The 22,902-nt window shown below is 36.3% G+C and overlaps 2 protein-coding genes across 7 annotated transcripts in view; one reads left to right on the top strand and one right to left on the bottom strand.

The window, feature by feature from the left end:
• The first annotated feature begins 9,985 nt into the window (after nucleotides 1-9,985).
• On the top strand, nucleotides 9,986-12,717 carry si:ch211-202f5.3. Of its 3 annotated transcripts, none has more exons than XM_042724969.1 (2): nucleotides 9,986-10,195; nucleotides 11,100-12,717. In XM_042724969.1, exon 2 carries the CDS (start codon nucleotides 11,433-11,435, stop codon nucleotides 11,736-11,738), a length of 306 nt encoding a protein of 101 aa, XP_042580903.1. In that variant the 5' UTR covers nucleotides 9,986-10,195; nucleotides 11,100-11,432; the 3' UTR covers nucleotides 11,739-12,717. The 3 variants fall into 3 exon arrangements, with proteins under 3 accessions (XP_042580903.1, XP_042580902.1, XP_042580901.1); XM_042724968.1 differs by having other exon boundaries at nucleotides 9,990-10,195; nucleotides 11,424-12,717; XM_042724967.1 differs by having other exon boundaries at nucleotides 10,000-10,195; nucleotides 11,322-12,717.
• Nucleotides 12,718-15,050: 2,333 nt separating this feature from the next.
• Nucleotides 15,051-22,902, bottom strand: part of pisd (phosphatidylserine decarboxylase) — a 34,533-nt gene continuing 26,681 nt past the window's right edge. For all 4 annotated transcript variants that reach the window (XM_042724966.1, XM_042724964.1, XM_042724963.1 and 1 more), the window contains 4 exons: nucleotides 22,655-22,793; nucleotides 21,538-21,687; nucleotides 21,164-21,324; nucleotides 15,051-16,355 (listed from right to left, as the gene is read on the bottom strand). In XM_042724966.1, the coding sequence (XP_042580900.1) occupies nucleotides 16,131-16,355; nucleotides 21,164-21,324; nucleotides 21,538-21,687; nucleotides 22,655-22,793 (675 nt within the window). In that variant the 3' untranslated portion in view covers nucleotides 15,051-16,130. The remainder of the gene's footprint in view (nucleotides 16,356-21,163; nucleotides 21,325-21,537; nucleotides 21,688-22,654; nucleotides 22,794-22,902) is intronic.

Below are 22,902 nucleotides of genomic sequence, written 5' to 3'. Positions count from 1 at the left end.
AAAAACAATTGGTGCTTGTGGGAGGAGAGATGCATGTTGTTAAGCAGGTGTTTTAATATTTAGTCAAGAGTTGCACATTTATGCATCTTGGTATAAACTGCTCTGTTATTTTCTGTTATTTACGAAGTAATGATTTCATTCTGTCTTGTATATATTAAGGGAAAATTTCTGAGAACGTCCAACAGTGAAGGAAAGGGCCACAGACACAGTGGCTTCTGAGAAGATTTGGGTTTAGTTTTGTGGAAGAACGTGAAATTAAAGACATCAGACACGTTTAGGGTGCAAGAAAGTATAATGGGAGGAGGGTGTATCGCTTTACAGTCACAAAACAGGCCTGAAATTCAAGCCTAGTCACCCACAGACAGTCTGTCATCAACGTTTCCCTGCCAAATTAGTTCTGAGACCTTCATCACCCCTATAGCGCAGCAAAGGGATGTCCGTATTGGTAGATATCTATTATTATTGAGCAGAAGAAAGTGAAGTGGAAGGGGGTACAGCTAAATTAGAGTCACGTTAGATTTAATGATGGTAACTGAGATGTTGGGGGACTTTAGGGTGGTTTGAGAGATGCGATGAATCACTCCAGATCATCAGCAAAATGACACACAGCTGAGAATTAACACAAAAAAACCCACAATCCTGAGTCTTGTGACATCAAAGGCAGCAGAATGGGAAAAACATTACAGTAAATCCTGAAAGCATGCATCACTGTTTTTACAAATATATAAAGCAGCACAACCATTTAATAAGAGATATTTCTCGCACACTGAATCAGCATATTAGAATGATTTCTGAAGGGTCATGTGACACTGAAGACTGGAGTAATGATGGTTTGCCATCACGGGAATAGATTTTAAAATATATTTAAATATTAAACGGTTACTTTTAATTGTAATAATATTTCACGATATATCTTTCTTTTACTGTATTTTTGATCAAATAAATTTTGAAGATAAGAGACTTCTTTCAAAAACTTTAAACTATTAAAAAAAATAGATTTTTAAGAATGCTGGGAACCAGACAGCATTAAAGCCCACTGGCTTCACACACACAGACACATGGGTAAATTATGACAGAATATTAATTTTTGGGTGAACATTTTAATTCATACGAAATGAGAATTTGTAATATTGTATGTATAATTATAAATCACAACTTTTAACAATATTGCATTTTAAAATCGGTTACTACATAACAAAAACATATCTGACATCACTGCTGTACAGTGATATGGTTGTGTAACTTCAGACTGTTACTCTATTGTGTGCTTTTTCAATATTGGAATGCTTAAAATATCTTAAACAAAATCATCTTAAGATAATCAAAAATGATTTGAAATAAGCATTACTAAAGATTTTTTTCTTTGAAGAAACTGTCACCTTTATTTATATAGTGCTTTATGCAGATCGTGTCAAAGCAGCTGTACAGTATTAAACAGGAAAACAGTCGATAGTGAAAGAGGACAATAAACACTCAATTTTCAGATAAAGTCAGTTCATCATTGATTCAGTGATGTCATCATCCAGCTCAGTTCAGTTCAAACAGTATCTAAACAATCAAGCAGTCCTTGCAAGTCAAGTCAAATAGAGTTCCTTTGGCCTTAAAAAACTTGGATATATGACGTATCTGCCGGTTTTTAAAAGAAATCTCTAGAACTAGAAAAGTCATTTAAATAAATCAAATCTTACAGTAAATATATATTACACTAGTTATTCCAAACTCAATAACCGTAACATTATGAAGTGATGAGAATACAAAGGAATACAATTCCTCTCCTCTGTGTCTCTCCAAATCAGCGTAGCGTAGAGACACAAAGGAGAGAAATTGTTGAATAAAGTTGTTATTTTTGTTTTCTTCATGTACAAAAAGTATTCTCGTTGCTTCATAATGTTACGGTTGAATCACTGATGGCAGATGGACTATTCTGATGATGCTTTTCATACTTTCCTGGACCTTGACACTGTTATTTATTTGGCAGTCTATGGGACAGTCTCAAACCTATTTCATCCAAAATATCTTAAATTGTGTTCCGAAGATGAACAAAGCTTTTACGGGTTTGGAACGACATGGGGGTAAGTGAATAATGACTAAATTTTCATTTTGCAGTGGAGTAACCCTTTAAGAATCCTACATTGATGTGCTGCATGCTACACTGTACACCAGCAGATGACAGCACAGAGCAAATCTTCTTGCATTAGGTACACCTGAGCTTCATAGCGGTCAGCTGTATCTCACTAAACATTTATATGAATTTTCTTTTGCTTTGCCATCTCTAAATGGTGAAGCTATATTATTAAGCAGTGATATAAGAGAAGAACGAGACAGAATATTTTCTTTAGAATAGCAGTTTTGGTTGCTGCAGCATATTTGTATGTCTCTAATTTCACATGTTGGCAATGTGGATGAAGAAATCCAAGTTCACAATGTCCTTCTGCTGGCACAATGAGGGCAATCAGACGTCATTGGTCCTATCAATCCTCTGTTTAGTGTGTGCATGTATCTGTGTTTTTGGTGTAGATTGTCTTTGCATGGGAACTCAACTTGGTGGACACCACACAGATCTCAACTTTCCCATGCACTCTTGATCATTATCTCGCATGTAGGGTTGTGTTGCGGTAAGAAATGATGACATATGCAAATCCCATGACATTGTAAACACAGAAAAAGGTAAGGACCTGCTTTTTAAAACGAGATCTCTTTAGTTTATTTGGACTTGTAGTGGTTCTACTGTTTTAGACTCCGCCTTATCCATCTACCCTAAATATGATGAGACAAAGGAAGACAAGACAAAGTAATTACTAAATCCAGTGTGCTAACATTGCCACCTAGTCCTCAGAGGCCTTTGGCTACCCTAAATATTTACAATGTCTCTTAAACATTTTAATAGAGTTCATAAAGCTATTTTCCTGTAGATAAATACACATGAGACTTAAGTAGTGTTCACACTGACTGCAATTTGCTGTATTTTCCAAACCTGGTCAAAACTGCATTGTTGAGGGAGAGAAAAAAGTTAAATCAGTGTGTGAAAGAGCGTTTACACTTGTAGTTCAGTTCCCTCTGTCCTTTTGGTCTGGATTCAAGAAGAAAATTATACATTTAGTCATTAACATTTAGGTTCACTTAGCGTCCAAACTGTCATTTTTAACACCAAACCTAAAGATACAGAAAAAAAGACATAATTATACGGTCACACGCTGACTGGACAGTTTAATGATGTGTGTTTTGCGAACTTTCCAAACATCCAAAACTGCTGTGTGCTGGGCCAAATGCTCATTAAATGCTTGTACATATGGGGGCATTTTTACCAGCTAACTCACAAAGAGCTTATAAAATGTGCAAAGGAAAACAGTGCCAGGAATTCTTCTGTTTGCACACACAAATTTGCTGCAAGACAGAGCTTCTGACGCCCTGGACCAAACTGTAATGGGCAACATAGCTCCTGTGTACCAGAGTTCCTTTCAGGTCGATGTGACTTTGCAAAGTAAGACATGTTCCTGGATCATCATCTTTTGATGATCCTGGATCAACACTATTGTCCAAAAATATAGACTTAACCCAATCCCTATCCCTAAACCTAACCCTACCCATAATTTATTCCTAAAATCAGTGGGAAACGATAGCTGATTAACAAGGGTGTGGAAGCACCTAACCCTGATTGTAAGCCTAAAGCAGATATTTCCTGAAAAGATATTTCTCAATTCTGATTGGTTTATTGGAATGTTGTTCTAGGATCAACAAGGATGTTGATCCAGAAACATGTTGTACTTGGTGAAATCACACTCACCTTCATTTCAGTCGAAAGAACCGGCCAAGTGTGAACACGCAAGTGGCAAGTCACAGTGCGTCATTGCATGAAGTTGCATTAAACCTATTAGAAGGAGCTAATGAGCTCATGTTAACCACTCAAACCTTAAAGGGATAGTTCAGCCAAAAAAATGAAAATTCTGTCATTTGTGTGCAAAGAAAACAAAAATAACTTTATTCAACAATTTATTTTCTTTCATGGCAGCCTTTGACACACTTTCACAACAGTACCACGTTTTCTTTGCACTCAAAAACAATTCTCATAGCTTCATAAAATTACAGCTGAACCTCTGACGTCAACTATTTTAATGATGTCCTTACTACCTTTCTGGGCCTTGAACATGGTAGTTGCATTGCTGTCTGTGCAGGGACAGAAAACTCTCGGATTTCATCAAAAATACCTTTGTGTTTTGAAAAATGAATGAAGATCTTACTGGTTTGGAACAACATGACGGTGAGTAATTAATGACAGAATTTAAATTTGGGGGTTAACCCCATGCACACACCCTTTTGGCCAAATGCTGCTATCAACCCTTGCAGTCCTCCTCCAAGTTCACATTTTGGTGATGTAAATGTTACACACACCAGTGGTTCTCAACCATTTTGACTCCATCACCTCATACTTTACACTATATTCAACTACATTCTACTACATCTACAACAACATAATTACATTCAAAGGCCTCGACTTTTCCAGTTGTCCATGATTAATTTGATAAATAAATAAAACAAAATATTTAAAAAAAGTAGATTTATCTTAAACACATTTGCAATGTATTTTTTAATTATTATATTTATAAGATTTTATTAATGACTGTTACAGGTCTAGAAATCACAAAAGGAGCTTACATCGTGAGGGCTTAGCAGAGGGAGTTTCTGAATCATACAATGACAAATCGGACACCCTACTGTCCCGTGGGCTTCATAGACACGCACAAGCAAGGACCACAAAACCACAAGTTCACAACAAATGTGCCATATGGGAAAAATTTGTTACATATTATGCAAATAATGCAACAATGCAATGCTTTATGCAACGACTAGTACCAACAGCAGAGAAGACAATGGAGCTCACGTGATCTGCCTCCTGATACAGCTGGATACTGCGGTGACTCAGTGACCCCCAGCGAGTCTAAACTGTAGTGCTGTGGGTAAATATTTGATTCTCTCATGAACTTGAGATACCAGCCTCTACCAGCTGGGTGTGTCATTTGATTATAATGGATAATGTTTAATAACTACAGACTTAAAATGGTCTGAGAACAGCATTTAGGCTCATTTGAGGAGCAAGTCACTGCAGAGTCATAACCTGGGAAACTTATGTAAAGAATTGCGTAAGCTACCACGTGTTGAGGAACTCATTTCTGTGAGTGTGAGAAAAAATTTGACTTAGTTTCAGTAAGGATCAAGTTGTTTTCTATTTCCTTGTTGATTTGTTTAATTTACCACTGTTTGTTTTGGGAGTGCTGCTTTTAGAATTGCGTGCTGCTTTTTGTCAAGCAAGTGGCGTCACATTCTAAAAGACTTCAAATGAACTTACAGTACCATCACTAATATTAAAATGTTGCTCTCAAGCCACTGAAACCCACTGAATGAGAAAGAGAGGAAGAGAATGATTCACTTAGTGTGGAATGTGATTCGGTCACTTGCATGTTTGACTAGGGAACAAGTCTCTGATAAGTTCCTGTTGGCTTTTTTTGGGTCACTGCCACAGGATTTGAATCAAATCATAATACCACGAGAGTTTCCACACTGTCACATGACTAAATGGCCCAGCTGCTAATGTCTTGGCAATCATGAGCCATTTAGTGTGTGGAATCTAATTTAAAAAGGATTATTTTTGTTCATTCTGTTATTTGGGATGTAGCTCATGCTGTATCATCTCAGCAATGAACATAAGAAAATTATATAACTTGTTGAGGAGAGGTGTGCTTCTAAGTGATGCAATTTAAAATTCTGACCTTGTGGGCGATAAAAGGAAATCCCATAGACATACACTGAATAAGAGACCCAAGCATGTCTAGAGGCCGGAATATCATAGACACACAGTAAACACACAGTAATGCAGTAAAAGCAACACTCAACACCTTAGCAGCCACCCACAACAACCTAGCAACCACACTGCAATGTGTTAAAAATAACTCAAAACACTTGAGCAACTGCACAACATCCATCCACTCAGAGCCAACACTGTTTAAAAGCAAGCATCCAAAGTTAGCAAAAAACACAGGGAAGGAGATCAGTGGCCATTTTTTTTTAAGAAAGAAAAAAAATTGCTGATTTATAAGAGAATTTTCTCCAGTGGTAGAGCTGGAACTTGGTATCTCCCAATAATAAGACCATGGCTGTGTTTAAATGGCACTTTACACCCTCATTCACTATTTCCTTCAGATGAATTCAGAGTGCACTGGAAGAGCTGCCACTCTTGCATAGTTTGTGCATGCTGTTTAGTAATCATTTGAAACTTGGCAGCTTCAATAGTAATGAAAAGTGATGGAAACTAGCATATATATTCAATTCAAGTTTTCAATTCAAGTTTATTTGTATAGCGCTTTTTATGATACAAATCGTTGCAAAGCAACTTTACAGAAAATTAAGTTTCTACAATATTTAGTAGTAGCTAATCAGTGATGACTGTCAATTTATGTGCATATGGCAGAAATGTACGGAAAAATCAATTAAAGACGTAATCAAACAGATGATGAACACTATTAACAGCAATTATTATATGATGCAATCAAACTTATAGCAAATTTTGGTAGTTTTGTATGTTTTTTTGGGGTTGTCATTTTATGAGGTCCTCTGAGGGGTTGGCATCATCTCTTCTCAGGTGTTCTGGATCCAGACTGAAGCTTGAGTAAATCCTAGTTACCATGGGATGTAAATTCCGTGGCAAAACAGAGAAACAAATAGAGACATAATTAGCGTTGCTTCTGTTCCAACCAACTGCAGTCCAAAATTATGAGATGCATTATTTGAATGCTTGGCCAAAGAGATGTGTTTTTCATCTAGATTTAAACAGAGAAAGTGTGTCTGAACATTATCAGGAAGGCTATTCCAGAGTTTGGGAGCCAAATGCGAAAACGCTCTACCTCCTTTAGTGGACTTTGCTATAGGTACTACCAAAAGTCCAGAGTTTTGTGATCTTAGGGAGCGTGATGGATTGTAGCGTGGTAGAAAATTAGTTAGGTACGCAGGAGCTAAACCATTAAGGGCCTTATAGGTAAGTAATAATGTTTTGTAACTGATATGGAAACTTATTGCAGAAACTGTAAATTTGGGGTAATATGATCATATTTTCTTGACCTGGTAAGGACTCTAGACGCTGCATTTTGGACTACCTGTAGCTTGTTTATTGAGGATGCAGGACAACCACCTAGCAGTGCATTACAATAGTCCTGTCTAGAGGTCATGAATGCATGAACTAGCTTTTCTGCATCAGAAACAGGTAACGTTTCATAGCTTGGCAATGTTTCTAAGATGGAAGAATGCTGTTTTTTGTAACATGGGAAAATATGGTTTTTCAAAAGACAAGTTGCTTTCTAATATAACACCCAGATTTTTGACTGTAGAGGAAGTAACAGTACATCCATCTAGTTGCAAATTGTAATCTACGAGATTCTGTGTACTGTTTTTTGGTCCAATAAGTAATATCTCTATTAACTGAATTTAATAGGAGAAAATTATTGGTCATCCAATCTTTTAAATTTTTAACACACTTTGTTAGCTTAGATAATTTAAAAGTTTCATCTGGTCTCATTGAGATATACAGTATAGTTGAGTATCATCAGCATAACAGTGGAAACTAATCCTGTATGTTCTAATAATATTACCAAGGGGCAACATGTATATTGAAAATAGCATAGGACCTAGGACAGATCCTTGTGGCACTCCATATTTTGCTGGTGATAAATGAGATGACTCCCCATTTAAAATTAACAATCTTAAAGCCTGCCTTTGAATACCTTTTATAATATAAACCTTTCATTAAATGACTTACTAATCAATTGAAAATAAATGTATAACTATAACCCACATTGGACCAGCGGATTGTAAAATGGATGGATGATTCGGCTGCAAGCACCATCTTCTGGGAAGACACAGGAATTTATTCGGCACGACCCTCACAGTGCATTATGGGTATTCACTAGCTGTTGTGTGTACATCAGTTGTACACTCGTTATTGCAGTGCATCATGGGATTGAATGAGTGCCCTCGCTAATATGCTAATATCTCATCAAATTTTGCCTTTTTTAAGGGTGGGGGCAATTTTGGACACAGCCAAACTCTGCCAAAACCCACTGAAAACACTTTAGCAACTGCATAGAACCCCCCCTGGGAGCCACCCATAACATTATAACAAACAGCAACTGCATATCAACCTCCCATGATCACTAGCAACCAAACAGCAATATGCTAAAAACCGGACAGAAACGTAAAAATGTAGTTATGTTTCTAAGAAAAAAGATATTTGTTTCTCAGGAGTACATGATGTTCAACACTGTCTTTGTTTTTCTGCAAAACTATTATTATTATTTTTTTTGCTCTTTTAGCAATAGCTTTGTTTGTGCTGTTAGCTGCTTTTAATCATTTCTTCTGTTTTGGTCTGTCTAACCACTCTAGTTCTTTGTTGCTGATGTTTGTGTTCGCTGTCACTACGGCTACCTTTGATTGAAGAGCTCTGAAGTGCCTCTTGAGCTCTTTTTAAACCTCTTTAACCTCTGAAAACAGAACCTGGTCAGACACGGCCTTGTTTAAAATTCTTTTAACTTCAATCATCAAATGAGATAAAATGTGGGTGGGGTGGATTTCGCACGTGTATGTAACAATGAGCTGGTTCAGTCCAGATAGGCCTGCCACCCCCTCAAAAATTTAAGATGCACCTTAAAACTCCCAGCAGCACCATTTTTAGCTCGCTAGTCAACAATGTCCTCATTCTCAGGCCTTGAAAAGAATGTGTTGGAACCAGTATGTGTGCATTGATATTGTGTTTTGTCATTAAACACCCTATGATGCCATTCCATCAGAACAATCTATGCTTACAGAACACAACCTGGTCAAAGAATAACTAAGCATTGCAATCGAACAGGAAATCATATGGTAAAAGTGTAACTACAAACAATTCTTTGAAACTAGGTGCATGGGTAGTATATATATATATATATATATATATATATATATATATATATATATATATATATATATATATACACACACACACACGTTTGGATTAAGATTTAAGATTTTAGGTTAAAATTAAAATATACAGTAGGTCCATAACAGTTTGGAATTATATCTTTAAAAAAAATCTTTAAAAAATCTAAAAAAAAAAGCAAGTAACACCTGTAAACAAATGTTGCTGGATTTCCCCCCAGAATTATCTTCACTTCTCAGAGACATTTTTACAATGATTTTCTCATCTGCTCTCAGTGATTTCAAACAGGTGGTAGCAGAGTAACCACAGGTGTAGTTCATCACTTTAACTATAAACATCATCCACTAATGTTTGCCAACCACAAGGTCACAATACTTTTTGTCTTCATTTTGAACAGTATGTCTATTTTTGTGATTAAAACTTCTTAAAATAAACACCATTTGATTTGACACAGCATGTCACACTGCAGGACACTACCCATACATATGTTTTCACTACTTTTGTGGCATTACAATAAGCTCATGACTGAACAAAATTTCATGATGTAAAGTTAGCATCTTTGTAACATGTTTCTCTTTCAACAACAACCAAACCCAGTCAGACAGCTTTTAATTCTCTCTCAGCGTTTAAAAACTGCAGCACCCTTCTACTTTTCCAATCAGAAGTAGTTTAAAAAGTCAATTCTGTTAATGTTTAACAAAGTTAAAACAAGGCTGTGTACTCCTCTCAGCACTGTGATGTTTGCAGAGCATAACCACCTTACACAACAGCATCCACAGAGTTATTATATTTGTTCAGAGCAAAGTAGCTATATCTGGCATCCGTTTGATGAAAAGTATATTTTTTTATTGTATCTTGTCTGCAACATGTCGTCATACAATAATATTAATAATAAATTTTATATTAGCATTCCTGAACTCCCATTAGCCTCCTCCCCAACTATATCTCTCTCTATCTCTCTCTCTCTCTCTCACACACACACACACACACACACACACACACACACACACACAAAAAAAACATGAATACCCAAGGGTGGGGTTACATACACACTGCCATGTTTAAACAAGACTCACGATCAGCTGGACTGCCACCTCCTCCTTTTCCCTCCAGCCTGGTGGCTCAGGTTTGTCTTACCTTATTTCGGAAACACGGAAGAACAGAAGTCACAGCAGAAACAGCGTGCAGCTGTGAAAACTGATTCCCACCAAACAAATCACCCCCAGGCCTCTGCCGGTAAGCACTTTCTCTGTATTTAAGATTCACTGACACAGGAAAAGTTAATTGTTGTTTGTTTTTATTTTTTACAAGTAAAGGAGAGTTATTTGATTTGATGAGGGGAAAAAAAAAATGGTTATAAGAATATTATGTCTTATTTACAATACCAGGGGCCCAGAATATAATTTAACAATTAAGAAATAAAAGTTGCAATAACAACTAAGCATTTATATAATTATTAATGTTACAAAAATACTTAATTCAAGCAATATCAGATTTGAAATCGTGCTGTTGTCCGAGCATGAAGGCCGCAGATATCATCACTGGCCTGCTGTTATTTAGACCACAAACAGCGTGGGAGTGTGCATGATATTGGTTTATTTTATAGGCTACAACTAGGCTACTAAAAACAATAAGTTGATATTGAATAAATTACATGTAAGTTACAATTTTGCCAAAAAAATTGTCCGTTTTTGCACAGCCAATAAAGATTCCAAGCGAAGTTAAATCAGCTGTTGCGTCTCCGAGCAAAACACAGTAGTGTTGAATCAGTTGTGTTTGAAGGAATCGGTTCGGTAAATGAATCAATGTAAAATTGGCGTTCTACCGTTGTACTCTTATTCTGTCATGGCTTTATATGACATAAATACAAAGAGTAGTGTTTTTATTCCGAATTACAGCCTGTCAATTGTTTTGTTGATTAATTATAAGTGTCATTGAACGATTAAATGACACACACTCATAAAGACAGAAAGACTTGTCGCCACCTACTGGCGTTACTTACTGAATCCCCATCCATAATGAACAATCTGGATATCCGCTCGAACAATCAAATTGTAGAACCAGAACTAAAGGCCCTTTCACACCACAGAAGATTACCATGAATAAAAGGTTTTAATAATTGTTCTAATTATCTTCACAGATGAAGGATACGGTTGGAATCATTTTCAGAACAACAGCCACCTGACTTTAAAGAGCTCAAGCATGTAGTGCGCTTTTAATAAACCGAAGATTGTGCGTTGATGTGGATGACAAAATAGTCACGGCTCTTAGATTGAATGGGTTTTGTTGTATAATGTGTTTTGTCATACAATCTCTTGTTTGCTATGCAAATGTTCAAATATTGAAATACATTTTTCCCCAGGAATATTCAAGAAAAATCTGATATTCAGGACCTCATGTTTCAACAGTTTTAACAGACTGTAACCGAGGCTCTTGATTATTCATTTTTGACTTGCTTCTCCAGCCTGACACCATGAACATCTCTCTTGAGAACCCCTATGGTGATGTCACCATCCCTCGTGCCAAACTGCGGGATCCGGCGGATTCCAGCACCATCATCATGAACCCAATGGCCTTGGAGAGCACCTACAACAACCGCAACTCTGCCCTAAACCCCTACAGCAGCACCAAAACCCCAGGCGAGAACAACACCTCAAGTGTGCCAGTCTACGGAGAGGCCAGGAACGGGAGCCAGAACCCCCCTCCGGCTTACACGGTGAGGGAAAGCGAGGAGCAGGTGGGACGCTGCTACGCCTGTTGCTGCCGGAGGAGGAAGTGAGACTAGATTTACCCTGTGAAGCAAAGGATTATGGGTTTTACATTTTGGAACCAACATTCCACCTCCCAAATTTCAGAAGCCAAATGCTGTACAGTTCTAAAATGACTGGATTTTTGGGATCCTTTAGCTATTACATGAACCTGGAGATCATACTGCGGTTTGGACAAAACAAGAGCTGACCTTCTGTGACTGCACCAAAACCTATTATATTAAATATTTACATTTGGATTACATCATTGTTTTGTTAAATTGGCACAGTTAAGTTCAGCTGGATTGCTCCTACTGAACCACATTAAAGCAGCCTTACCTTTATCTGGCTCAGACAATGACATGCTTAGATACTCTTCTTCATTTTGGCGTCACCCAATTGTTCCCATACACTTACTTAAAATAACTCATGTTAAAGTTATTCGACTAATGTTGTTGTTGTTAATGGAGTGTTTCTATAAATCTGTAATGAGGTTAAACAGGTTTTATTGCTGCACACAGAGGTGGGCTCTCTTCAGAATATGTCCCGGTGGACTTCTCCAAGTTTCTTTAGGTTTTTGAGTCACACCCTGACATGCCGTCAAACACAGGTGACTGAAACTTTAGGAAGAACCCTTGTTCTTTTACAAAAAGACACTGTCATCTTTTACTTCAGAATGAGTGTTGTGCCATCTGAGTTTCTATTGAACGAGCTTTTCTGGTTACTGTAGACACACTGCTGACACATTGTGTCTAGGATTGCCAAAGAGACTATTAAGTGCAACACAAAACCCTTATAGTACTAATATTATATGATTATAAGCAATATTATGCTAGTTACATTTAATACAATGGGTCGTTGACAGTTTTTTTGGCCACAAGACTGTGAGCCTGACTATTGTAAATATAAAATATGCCAACCAAAATGTTTTGGATGTCTGTATATGTTAGGCACGATGATCAATATATTTTTTGATACATAAAATCACAGTTGTCTCTGTAAACAACTTTTTTCAAATCATTTTTACTTCTGAACTACTCAACGTTTCCTACAAGGTGACTCATGTGACAAATTCTTTCTAGCTGAGTAAAGGCAGTATTATCAGATAGCAACTGAACCGGTTTGGGACGTAGTGTCCTGAGAGCAAGTTCCTGGAACAAATACACGTGGAGTCCAGATCAGCCGGTTTACAGGTGTAAAGAAACTTTGTTACCTGGAATCTCAAGCACTACAGTATTTCCCGTATATGGGTTATCATTTATATTGACATTAACTGTTAAACTTCAATTAGATTTTATTAATTTTCAGCATAGTGCCAGAGGGTTAATGTAAAGTTATCCAAAGGTTTGCAAAGACAGGGGAGAGAGTCTTAACATTTAAAACATAAAATATATATATATTTTTTTTCATTTAGAAATCAGTTGATGATAGATTCAAAGGGAAACTGTATTTATAAACTTTTGCATATTCTAAACATATATTTTATCTTTACTTTAAAGCTATTCCCCTTGAAAAAAAACATACTAACCATAGAGGTATTGTGTAAAATGATCATAAATTCATGTTGGATCTCATTGTAACAATCGTTTTCAGAATCTTTAGTCTATTTTTTATTATTTGCACAGTGGTGGTTACATTTATAGAGTTTAATCACAACTATAGTTAGTTTTATTTTAGGCCGAAACTATGAGTTTTGTGATTTTTGTAAGGCTAATTAAGCCATCACTAACTGTTGGTAAATTGAAGGCAAGGTTAGGAAAGCATGTGAATACACTAATGTAAACAAAAACGAAAATATGACTCTAAACATAGTACGAGGAAATTCTAGGACAAATGAATGGAAATAAGTATTAATGTGGTTCTCATGATAATGACTGTTGTCTGTGCAGACTGCCAGTAGTCTAGTCTACCGTCGGTAGGGGGAGATAAAAGCTCGTAATTGTAATAAAAATAAAATTTTCTTCGCCCTCAAGTTGCATTTTTGGTTTTATTCACTGGCTTACACTCTTTCTATGACCTTAAAACGTATAGCTACAGATAGTTATATTGTGTTTTGATACTGCTGTGCTTTCTTAACTAGCTTACCTTCTAAAGCTGTTTACTTGAGAGGGAAGATTAGACAAACAACACTATTTTTTATTTCAATTATTTTTTTGTTATTTTATTATTATTATTTTTTTTTTTACATTATATTATTTTACATTTAACATTAGGTTAAAATAGTTACGGGTGTTATTTTTTTGGGGTTAAAAATGTTCCCGATAGCCTATTCATTCATTCAATCAATCATTTAGGCCTAGCTATTTTTAATTGCAATTAAGCTTGATTCACAAACTCATTTTTTTAAATACAATGTCATTTTGAATTTATATGAGGTAAGGCTGTATTTTTAATAATTATGTAAAGAAATATTTATGTACAGTAATTATGCAAAATATCATACACTGATACTGCATCTCATTCAAAAAGAATCTTTTGTGAATTTTTTTGTCATTTTTGTTGACGGTGGTGGCTACGTTTACTGTTTTACAAAGGAGCATAGGTATTTTTGGCTGAAAATATGATATGATTATTGTAAATATATGAATTTGGTAAAGCTAATAGACGTTAGTATGACTTTAATAATAGACATTAATATGGCGCCTGAAAATAATGGTAAATTGAACGCAGCTGTTAGGATAGCACGGGGATACACCAGTGTAAACAAAAAGGAAATATCTGACTTCATACGTGGTCTAGGACGAACCTGCTAAGAGATGCATATTGATTTGGTTATCACAATATTAACTTTGTTTAGTCACTTCAGACTTGGCGCCAGTTGGAGGAGCACATAAAAATTCAACAACCTTCAGAACATTACGAGCGCAGGGGAGACAGGGTAGCGCGGGATTCTCTTAATGGTCCTGTGGGTGACATCATTTTTAAAAGTACAAATATCCCAAACAATCTTACTATTAATATTAAGTAATAAAACAATGCATCGTAAATGAGAATAATTAAATAATTTTAAATAAAGTACAGCATGTCACATTGCTTGATGCTGTTCCTGATTCAGCACTTTCAATTTTAATCCATATTCCGTTGAGATTTTGTTCAATATTAATCAGGTTTACGTAATGATAAATGACTTTCCTCAAATACCGCGGTCAGATTTATCCTTTTTATATTCCCCCATGTATAAATATACAAACTGTCCTGTGAAGCTTACTGTACTAATCCACCACAAACTGTGTATATTAACATTTCCCTGGTCAAGAAGCTGCAAACCTAGTAGCTGTATGCAAAACATTACAACGATGTTATCAAATCTTAATACCAATATCACAAATTTATACAACACAACATTTTAAATAACCTTTAAAATTTATTAATGACACGTTTCTTGCGCTCTGAACTAGTTTGAAATTAATGTCTATGTTACATAAATTGAATTAATGAGACTTTTCTCCAAAAGACGTGTGGCCCAGTGTTTTCAACACATTCAAAACAAAGTGCTTCCCCTAATCTTCATACACTCGTGTGGTCCAGATTAGGGGGGTCCCGAGGGTCTTTATCCTTAGCTCAGGGTGTAGAACTTGCCAGGTGCTGGTTAATAAAACAAAAGTCCAAGAACAAAAAATATACGCCATACAATCACAAGAACTTGATTCATATCAAAAGGGGAAAAAAGTGTGTTAGTAAAAAATATATCTTGTGTTTTGGCACTAATCAAGATGAGACAGCATAATACTTAACATTTATCTCCCAACTAATTGCTACACCAACAAGCAAAGCCATAATTCAATGCCAGAGAACAACAGCAGTGATAAATGTCGCCTGTCTTTTCCAAAACTCGTTCTTAGTGAGTAAATGTGGCCAAGATTTAACGGTCAAAATGACTTGCACCTTATTTGTGAAGAGCAAAAGTTGGACGGAGAGAACGGTTTAAAAGCTAAGCATTGTGAAATACGAAGGTACCAAATAGTGATGGCCTCTCATATATTCCCAATGCTTGCAGAGTCAGCTGTGGAAGTCCTGAACTCTTCAAACCCTTCACACATGTTGACTCAAGCCAAAGGCAATATGGGCAAACACAAAAACTAAACAAAATCGCTTTACCTAAACAAAACAGAAAAATAATTTAGAGCCCAAAAAATTCAGGATGGCATTTCATGGTAAACAGATACAACGTGATGGTCTAAGCTCAGCTTATTTTACAACAAAAACAAAAAAATACCCCTACGCACCCTAACAAAACGACTGTGAGAACCCAATGGCAATAATGCAACAGTGGTGGTTGATTGAGTACATATGAACACACATGTATCTCAGTTTAAACAGAGTACATCTCTGCAAATGTGAGTGTATTAGTTTTTGAGACCCTGAATGCAGCTGCACACAGATTAGCGTGTCCATCATCAGATTCCGTTCCCCTCTCGTAGGCGTTACATTGTCCCAAGAGGCTCTCCAAAACGGATCTTCTGGCCTGCTTTCAAATTAAAGGTAAAATCCCGCGGAGCTTCGAATAACAGTACAATAGTGGAGCCCAAGTTGAATTCGCCCAGGTGTTCTCCTTTTCTCATGCTGACGCCTTCCTGGTTGTTGTTTGTTACGTAACTGAAGTCATTGTATGTTCCTTTGCTGTATCGAGGGTTGTTGGTGCGGAGCTCCTAAAGAGAAAAAACACTTGTTATTGTAACTGCACTACAATCAAATGGCTTGCCTTTTAAAAATCCAACTATCCTCCAAATCTGGTACTTATAACAGATAGGGAACCTCTCTATTTTATTACAAATAAAATCCAAATCCATTAGATTTAGGGAAAACGTACTTTAAGAAATGTGGTATTATGAAATAAGCAGGGTCACGTTTCTCAAGTCGCATGCTGCTACTGAAACAGGTGTCACTACCATCTACATTCAAACACTCGTCTCACCCATTAACCCACATTGTTACACAAGCCCACTACTGTCTAGTGGTCTGATTGCGGCCCATTAGGAATGAGCCCAAATCCACTCTTAGCGGTGTAGCTCAAGTTCTGCTAAAGGTGAATGCTAAGAAAATATATCATACGCCAACAAGAGTGATTCTGCGGCAATTCAGAAATTAAACCATATAGGCCCAGCACCATGTTTGTTCACATTCATGGTCATTTGCATTCAGAAACGCCTCCAATGAACCATATTGTACATGTCCTCACCGAAATCATGACAAAGAACAAGGTACCGACTGAGAAGCCATTCTGTGCTCTCACTAAACAGATCAGCGCAGTCTTTGAAAATGCGTTCTCTGCACTGTGCATGCTTTGCCGAGATCAGCCATGACACTATAGCTACGTTTCAAATGACCTCCCAGCTGTCTTTTATAGCTTTTCACACTAATTACGCAAATGTCTAGCCTGAACTATGAAATTATTAATTGGGTATCTGCAATTAAAGGACAGGCGGCGGCACTTTCTTTTTGTAGTATCACCATTCTACACTAGATTCTCTGTGTAAGCATGCTTAGAGTTGTCCTTATATTTACAGACATTCCTATGTAAAATCACAAGCTGGTAGATCCCACACTTTTTGTGAAACCGTTCTTACGCACACATCATCATTTATCAACTCATTACTGTTGATAAATGAGGGTCCTGGTGTTATATAATTTCAAACAAAGGTCACAATGAGGCCAAAACAAAGTTCCACTGAAATTCATCTCGGGAGTTCGAAACAGCTTTACAGAAAAGAACTACCACTGGTCTGTGGTGATCACGTAATACGTACATCTATTCAAAACCTACATTACTGCCTTTCTCAAGCCCAAAATGTACTTCAATTCTGATACGTACACTTAGCATATGAGTATAGCCAAACGTGAAGTATACTCCATTTGACAGTGAGCGCAAACATATCAAGGTCATGGTCAACTTGTGCACTAGAAAGTTTCCTTGTTGTCCAGCATCTGCGCTATTTCTGCCTTGAAGTTACGCAAAATAAAAATGTCTTTGCACATTTAACCTAGAGTTATATTAGAGATATCAGCGTTTCCCAATCCCAGTCTCTCTTATCACATACTGTACAACGTTTGTTCTAAGTGCCCTGCGAAGTAGACATCACTGGATATGCAGCCATGATTCCATTTTGAAACGAGTGTATATGTTCCATTCAATGGGCATTCAAGTGTGCGAGACTTGAATTAAAATAGCATTTATTTACAGAGGTACAGTATATGATGTCACACTTTACATTTCTCTAGTAAGTTTCATCTGTGAATGAATGTTCTGAAGTGAAGTAAACTTCAATGGATTTGTATGGAGCCATGAAGACTGTATAGGGAGCATGTCAATGGGAACACAGTTCATGCACGGAGCTCACTTCTAATGAGCTGATTATCTGAATCAGGTGTGTTAACTAAGAGAGACGTGCAAAATATGCAGACTCAGGTGTCTGTTGTTGTTGTCTCCAGTAGTTTGTTGTTATAGTTCCGCAAAGGACTGGGACGTTATTGCTACTTTGTAGACCGACAAATTATTGCAAAAAAATTCAAAGTACATGTGTGAGTTTAGCGTTCACAAATTCAAAGTTAGACAAATCAGGACGTGTCCACACAGTACACATTTACAACACTGTAAAAAAAAAAAAAAAATCGACAACTTAAAACCTTTGAATAAAAATGAATAAAGTCGGTCTACTGAGTGTTAAAAGATCTTTCAAAGCAATCAAAGATTTTTAGCATTTAACAATCCTCTTTCATTTAAATTTTTGTTTTCAAAGCCTTCTACATAATTTGGGAAGTATATGCCTCTTAAAACTAAAGGCAAACATTTATGCTGATAGACAAATGTATTAAACAAGTTGCAATGAGATTACTTATACAGTACCTCAGCACACGATTCTCAATCACGGTGAGAATCAACAAATTCTAAATCAGTAAAAATATTAACTCTGTTCCACATGACAGCTAACTGACAGTGACAACAGTAGCAGCAGCATAAATTAAGCCAGTAAAATTTAAAATGATAATATTTTAATAATAATCAACAAAATATTTTCAAGCTGCAGTGCATGCTGGGAACGTGTGCAATATTGTTCAATGTAAAATTGTTTGTTCAGATGACTCAATTTGAAAAGTTAAGGTAAACAAAACAACTTTTGTTAGCGACATGTTTAGAGTATTTTTGTTCAGTTCACACAAAACATTTTTTTTTCAAGAAAACTGTCATACATGTGTTCACAAGAGAGTGGGGTTCCAGCGGATGACGTAGGCCTTCTATTTGACTGCTGAATATCAACACCCATTCATTGCCATTATAAAGCTTGGAGGAGCCAGGACATTTTATATTTGTCTGAAAGAAGAAAGTCATATAAACCTAGGATGCCTTGAGGTCATTTTCATTTTTGAGTGAACTATCACTTTAATTTCAGTTAGTTTTGATTACATTTGTTTTTAATCTCATATTCATATTTTATTTCAGCTTTCAGTTTTTTAATAGTGACTATGGTCAGCGCTGTTAAAGCCTGTCTGAGAATTTTTCATTTAAAGAATTGCTGCTACAGCTTTCAAAGCAGTTCATTTCAATACTGCTGGACAAATCACCTTCTGCGATTAATGTTCCTGTTTTTATGTAGAATCTGCAGGTTTATTTGTGAGATGTTATTGAGAGATTATATTATAGTCTGTTGTTGAATTTTTTTTTATTTTTTTGGTGCTACTTGTCCCTGGGAGCCCTTCAGACTGCTTTAAATATAGTTGCAGTACAAAAATGGCTCGACAAACAGCTGGATACCATGAACTAGATGTTGAACAACCACAATATTTCTAATCAAACAGCCAAGAACTTTTGAACGAGGAGTGGTTTTGAAGTGGTTTGGCTGCAATTTGTATTGGAGCTTTTCATAGATAGTATTCTACTGTAGAAGGTCACAGTTATTTAGGTCACACAAAGAGCAAAGACTGAATATGCAGATTTTAATATGAAAATTTCAGTCTGTCTCATAAAGTTACTGTACTGTATGTCATCAGAAGACTTTTATGTTTTTGTAATATGCAATAAGAGATGCTTGGACATTAGTCTAAATATCTCATTTTATGTTCTACAAAAGAAAGACAGATTTGGAACAACACAAATGATAAGCAAATAATGAAACCAAATAAAAGAATGATAAGCAAATAATAAAAATGATTTCTAACCATATAAAGCTTTTGTTATATTTGATATGTACATTTCTAAGGCCACAAAATTAAAAATTAAATGGCTTTTTATTAAAATCGTAAAAATGTGCCACATATTTCTGCTTTGAAATCCTTACTGAAATGTAAAGGTTATATTGTTAGTCATATTTCAAGACGAACAATTATTGGACTGAAGCAACCTGATCATCCATTCTATAATTTTTATTAGAAAAAATCTAATTAAAATTTCAAATATGATTTATTGGGCTTTTAAGGAATGTTTATTTGTACATCTCTCAATCATCATTGTATTGCATTGTATTGCAAAAACTTCATTGCATTTCCTAAGATTTATTTTTGATGTTTATGGCTTTATTTTGATAGGAAAGTAGTTAGACAGAAAGCGAAATGGAAGAAAGAGAGGAGGACAGGATCGGGAAAGATCCGTGAGCCGAAACTCAAACTTGGGATGCCTAAAGAACAACGGCGCTACATGTCGGCACGCAGAGCTGGGTAGTTACTGATTACATGTCATCTGGATTACGCAATCAGATTCCAAACATTAAGTACCAGGGATGTAACGATTCACTCAACTCACGATTCAATTCGATTCACGATTTTGAGTTCACGATTCGATTCGAGACTAGTTATAAATTAAATGTGTCCTTTTATTATTGCTTGGACAAAATGCTGCACGTTTCTTTGTGAAATTGAAATATAACACTATAATAATATACTAATATAGCACTTGCATATTATTGCACTTTTGTTGGTTTTGATTCCTTCTTTTGTCCTCATTTGTAAGTCGCTTTGGATAAAAGCGTCTGCTAAATAACAAAATGTAAAACTAATGTAAATGTAAATAACAAAACTAAACTGAAATTTTAAAACAAGCCCCCAAATCAAATAAATAAATAACACAATAAAATAAATCTCTTCATATAAACAAAATAAGGCTTTGTCTGTGCTCTTTCCATTTGAAATGAGAGACAACCACTGCATTTTAATCATGATCCAAACAAAGATGCTGCATACATGCAACATGAGCAGTTTTTAATCTAAATTCGATTGTATAATTTCGAAACTTGAAGCAAAACCAGAATGGTTTGACTTCAGTTTTGTGAAACTATACATAAAAAGTATCTGCATGAAACAGAAACAGCAGACGACAAAAACAAGATAGGTCAAAAGTAAAAGGGTTATTATTAGGGGGAACTACTCCTTTAAACACTCATTCTTTTGCAGACGCTAAACAAACAAACAAACAAACAAACAAAAAGAGTAATATTTGTATTTTACTACAGTGCAAATAAATTCTAACCTTGTCAAAATAGATGCGTATAGATCCCACATTTGTTGCTCCTACAGCCGTGAGTGAAAAGAAACCATGCGTCCACTCCCCACTCAAGACCACCCGCTCATTATGGCAGAAAAGTTCCTTGATCCAACGCGCAACTCCTGGGTTCACTGACATCAGAGAACCTATAATACACATAAACATATCAGACCACACTCTGTGCTTCAGTTATGTAACAACACTGATGGTATCACGCTGCTCAGTCGCCATCAGATTAGAAAAGACGCTTAAAACTTAAGCATATAAAACCTAAAGTCACTGTTGATTAATCTTTTAATAACAAATCATATTTTCAAAAAGCAAAGCGAAATAGAAAGAGAACATATAAAGCCGCTGACCTGGGAAGTGGCGTCTGTGTGCCACCCTCCAGTCTGTAGGCGAGTGGAAGCAGTGGTAGTCACCTGGAGCCAGATAAACTACGCAGTGAAACAACTCATTCCCCTCTTTAGTGACCAGGGCATCCTGGTACGTGCCAGGATCATCCTCATCTGAACATGACGGGAAAAAGGTGAGAAAAACTAAAGTGATTATTTTCAATAATTGGTAGGAAAACCAATATGAAAGATACTGGACAGTTTGTTTGTTTTTTTTGTCTTCACATGGCCTATGAGCTTAGCATGATTTATCCAAGTAGGACATGTTCCTTGATGTTCAGATTGGTTAGACAAGAATTTAGGGTAAGGCACAGGGCTTTCAACATTCATATCAGTCTACAATTTCCCTTTGATTTTAGAGGTATTGTTATATTTTTTATTGGACATTAGTCTAGATAAAACAAAAATAACAACTTTATTCAACAGTTACTTTGTCAGCAGTCTCCTGTTTTCTTTGTGCGCTGTTTTATTTCAAATCAAAGCTAAATACATGTAGAAACAGCGCTTTCTTGTGGCATGGATGATACAGAAGAGCACACACAGCATACAGTGATATGGAGAAACACAGAGGAGACTGTTCACAAAGGAATTGTTGAATAAAGTTGTTATTTTAGTTTTCTTCGCTTACAAAAAGTGTTTGTGTCGCTTCATGTAACTCAGATTGCACGTCTGATTAAGTCACTTAGCACAAAACATTTTAATACAGCTTCAGTATAATACATTTATTAGGTGAATTTGCTGAGGCATTTGAAATATGAAGTCAAACAAACAGTGATCCAAAAATTGAGAATAGAACCGCCTTAACTTTGCCACTGCTGTGACAAGCAGTAAGTGTCTGCTGACTGTGCAGTGTGCATGCAAATTGATAAGAGTGAGTGATACTCTCCTTCCTGAAATTGTGATTCTTTCCCAAGTCGTGTTTACAATCTAAAAATAGATTTAGCTGCTTGGAAAACCTTGCATTAAATGTCACTATTACAAATGTTCTAGTGTTAATCTTGTGATGTTCCAGTATCAAAGGATTTTGATCCAGGAACATTGTCCTACTTGGTCAAAATTACATAATTTTACTGAGACTTACTTCTGTTAGCAGATAAATTCTCGGTCCAGTTGCGCGGCCCGAGGAATGTCTCCAGGGAGTAGGTCACTCCCTTCACCTGCTCGACCTCACAGTTCTTCACGCGGCCAAAATGAAGGATCTTGCCATCTGCTGGACTGATCTGTAGAGCAAATCAACAGTTAAAGTAAACTAAACTAGTCCGCAAGTATCTGTGTCGACCAGGGGTGTGCGATATTGTGATATAATATCTGGATATTTTCTGGGATTTT

The sequence above is a fragment of the Cyprinus carpio genome, chromosome B5 (genome assembly GCF_018340385.1).
Source record: "Cyprinus carpio isolate SPL01 chromosome B5, ASM1834038v1, whole genome shotgun sequence".
Classification (NCBI taxonomy): Eukaryota; Metazoa; Chordata; class Actinopteri; order Cypriniformes; family Cyprinidae; genus Cyprinus; species Cyprinus carpio.
This window is presented reverse-complemented; position numbering and strand designations above follow the sequence as displayed.

Bases quoted from the DNA above. Each gene is read 5' to 3' on its own strand.
- si:ch211-202f5.3 (XM_042724969.1), top strand. From the start codon at position 11,433: ATGAACATCTCTCTTGAGAACCCCTATGGTGATGTCACCATCCCTCGT.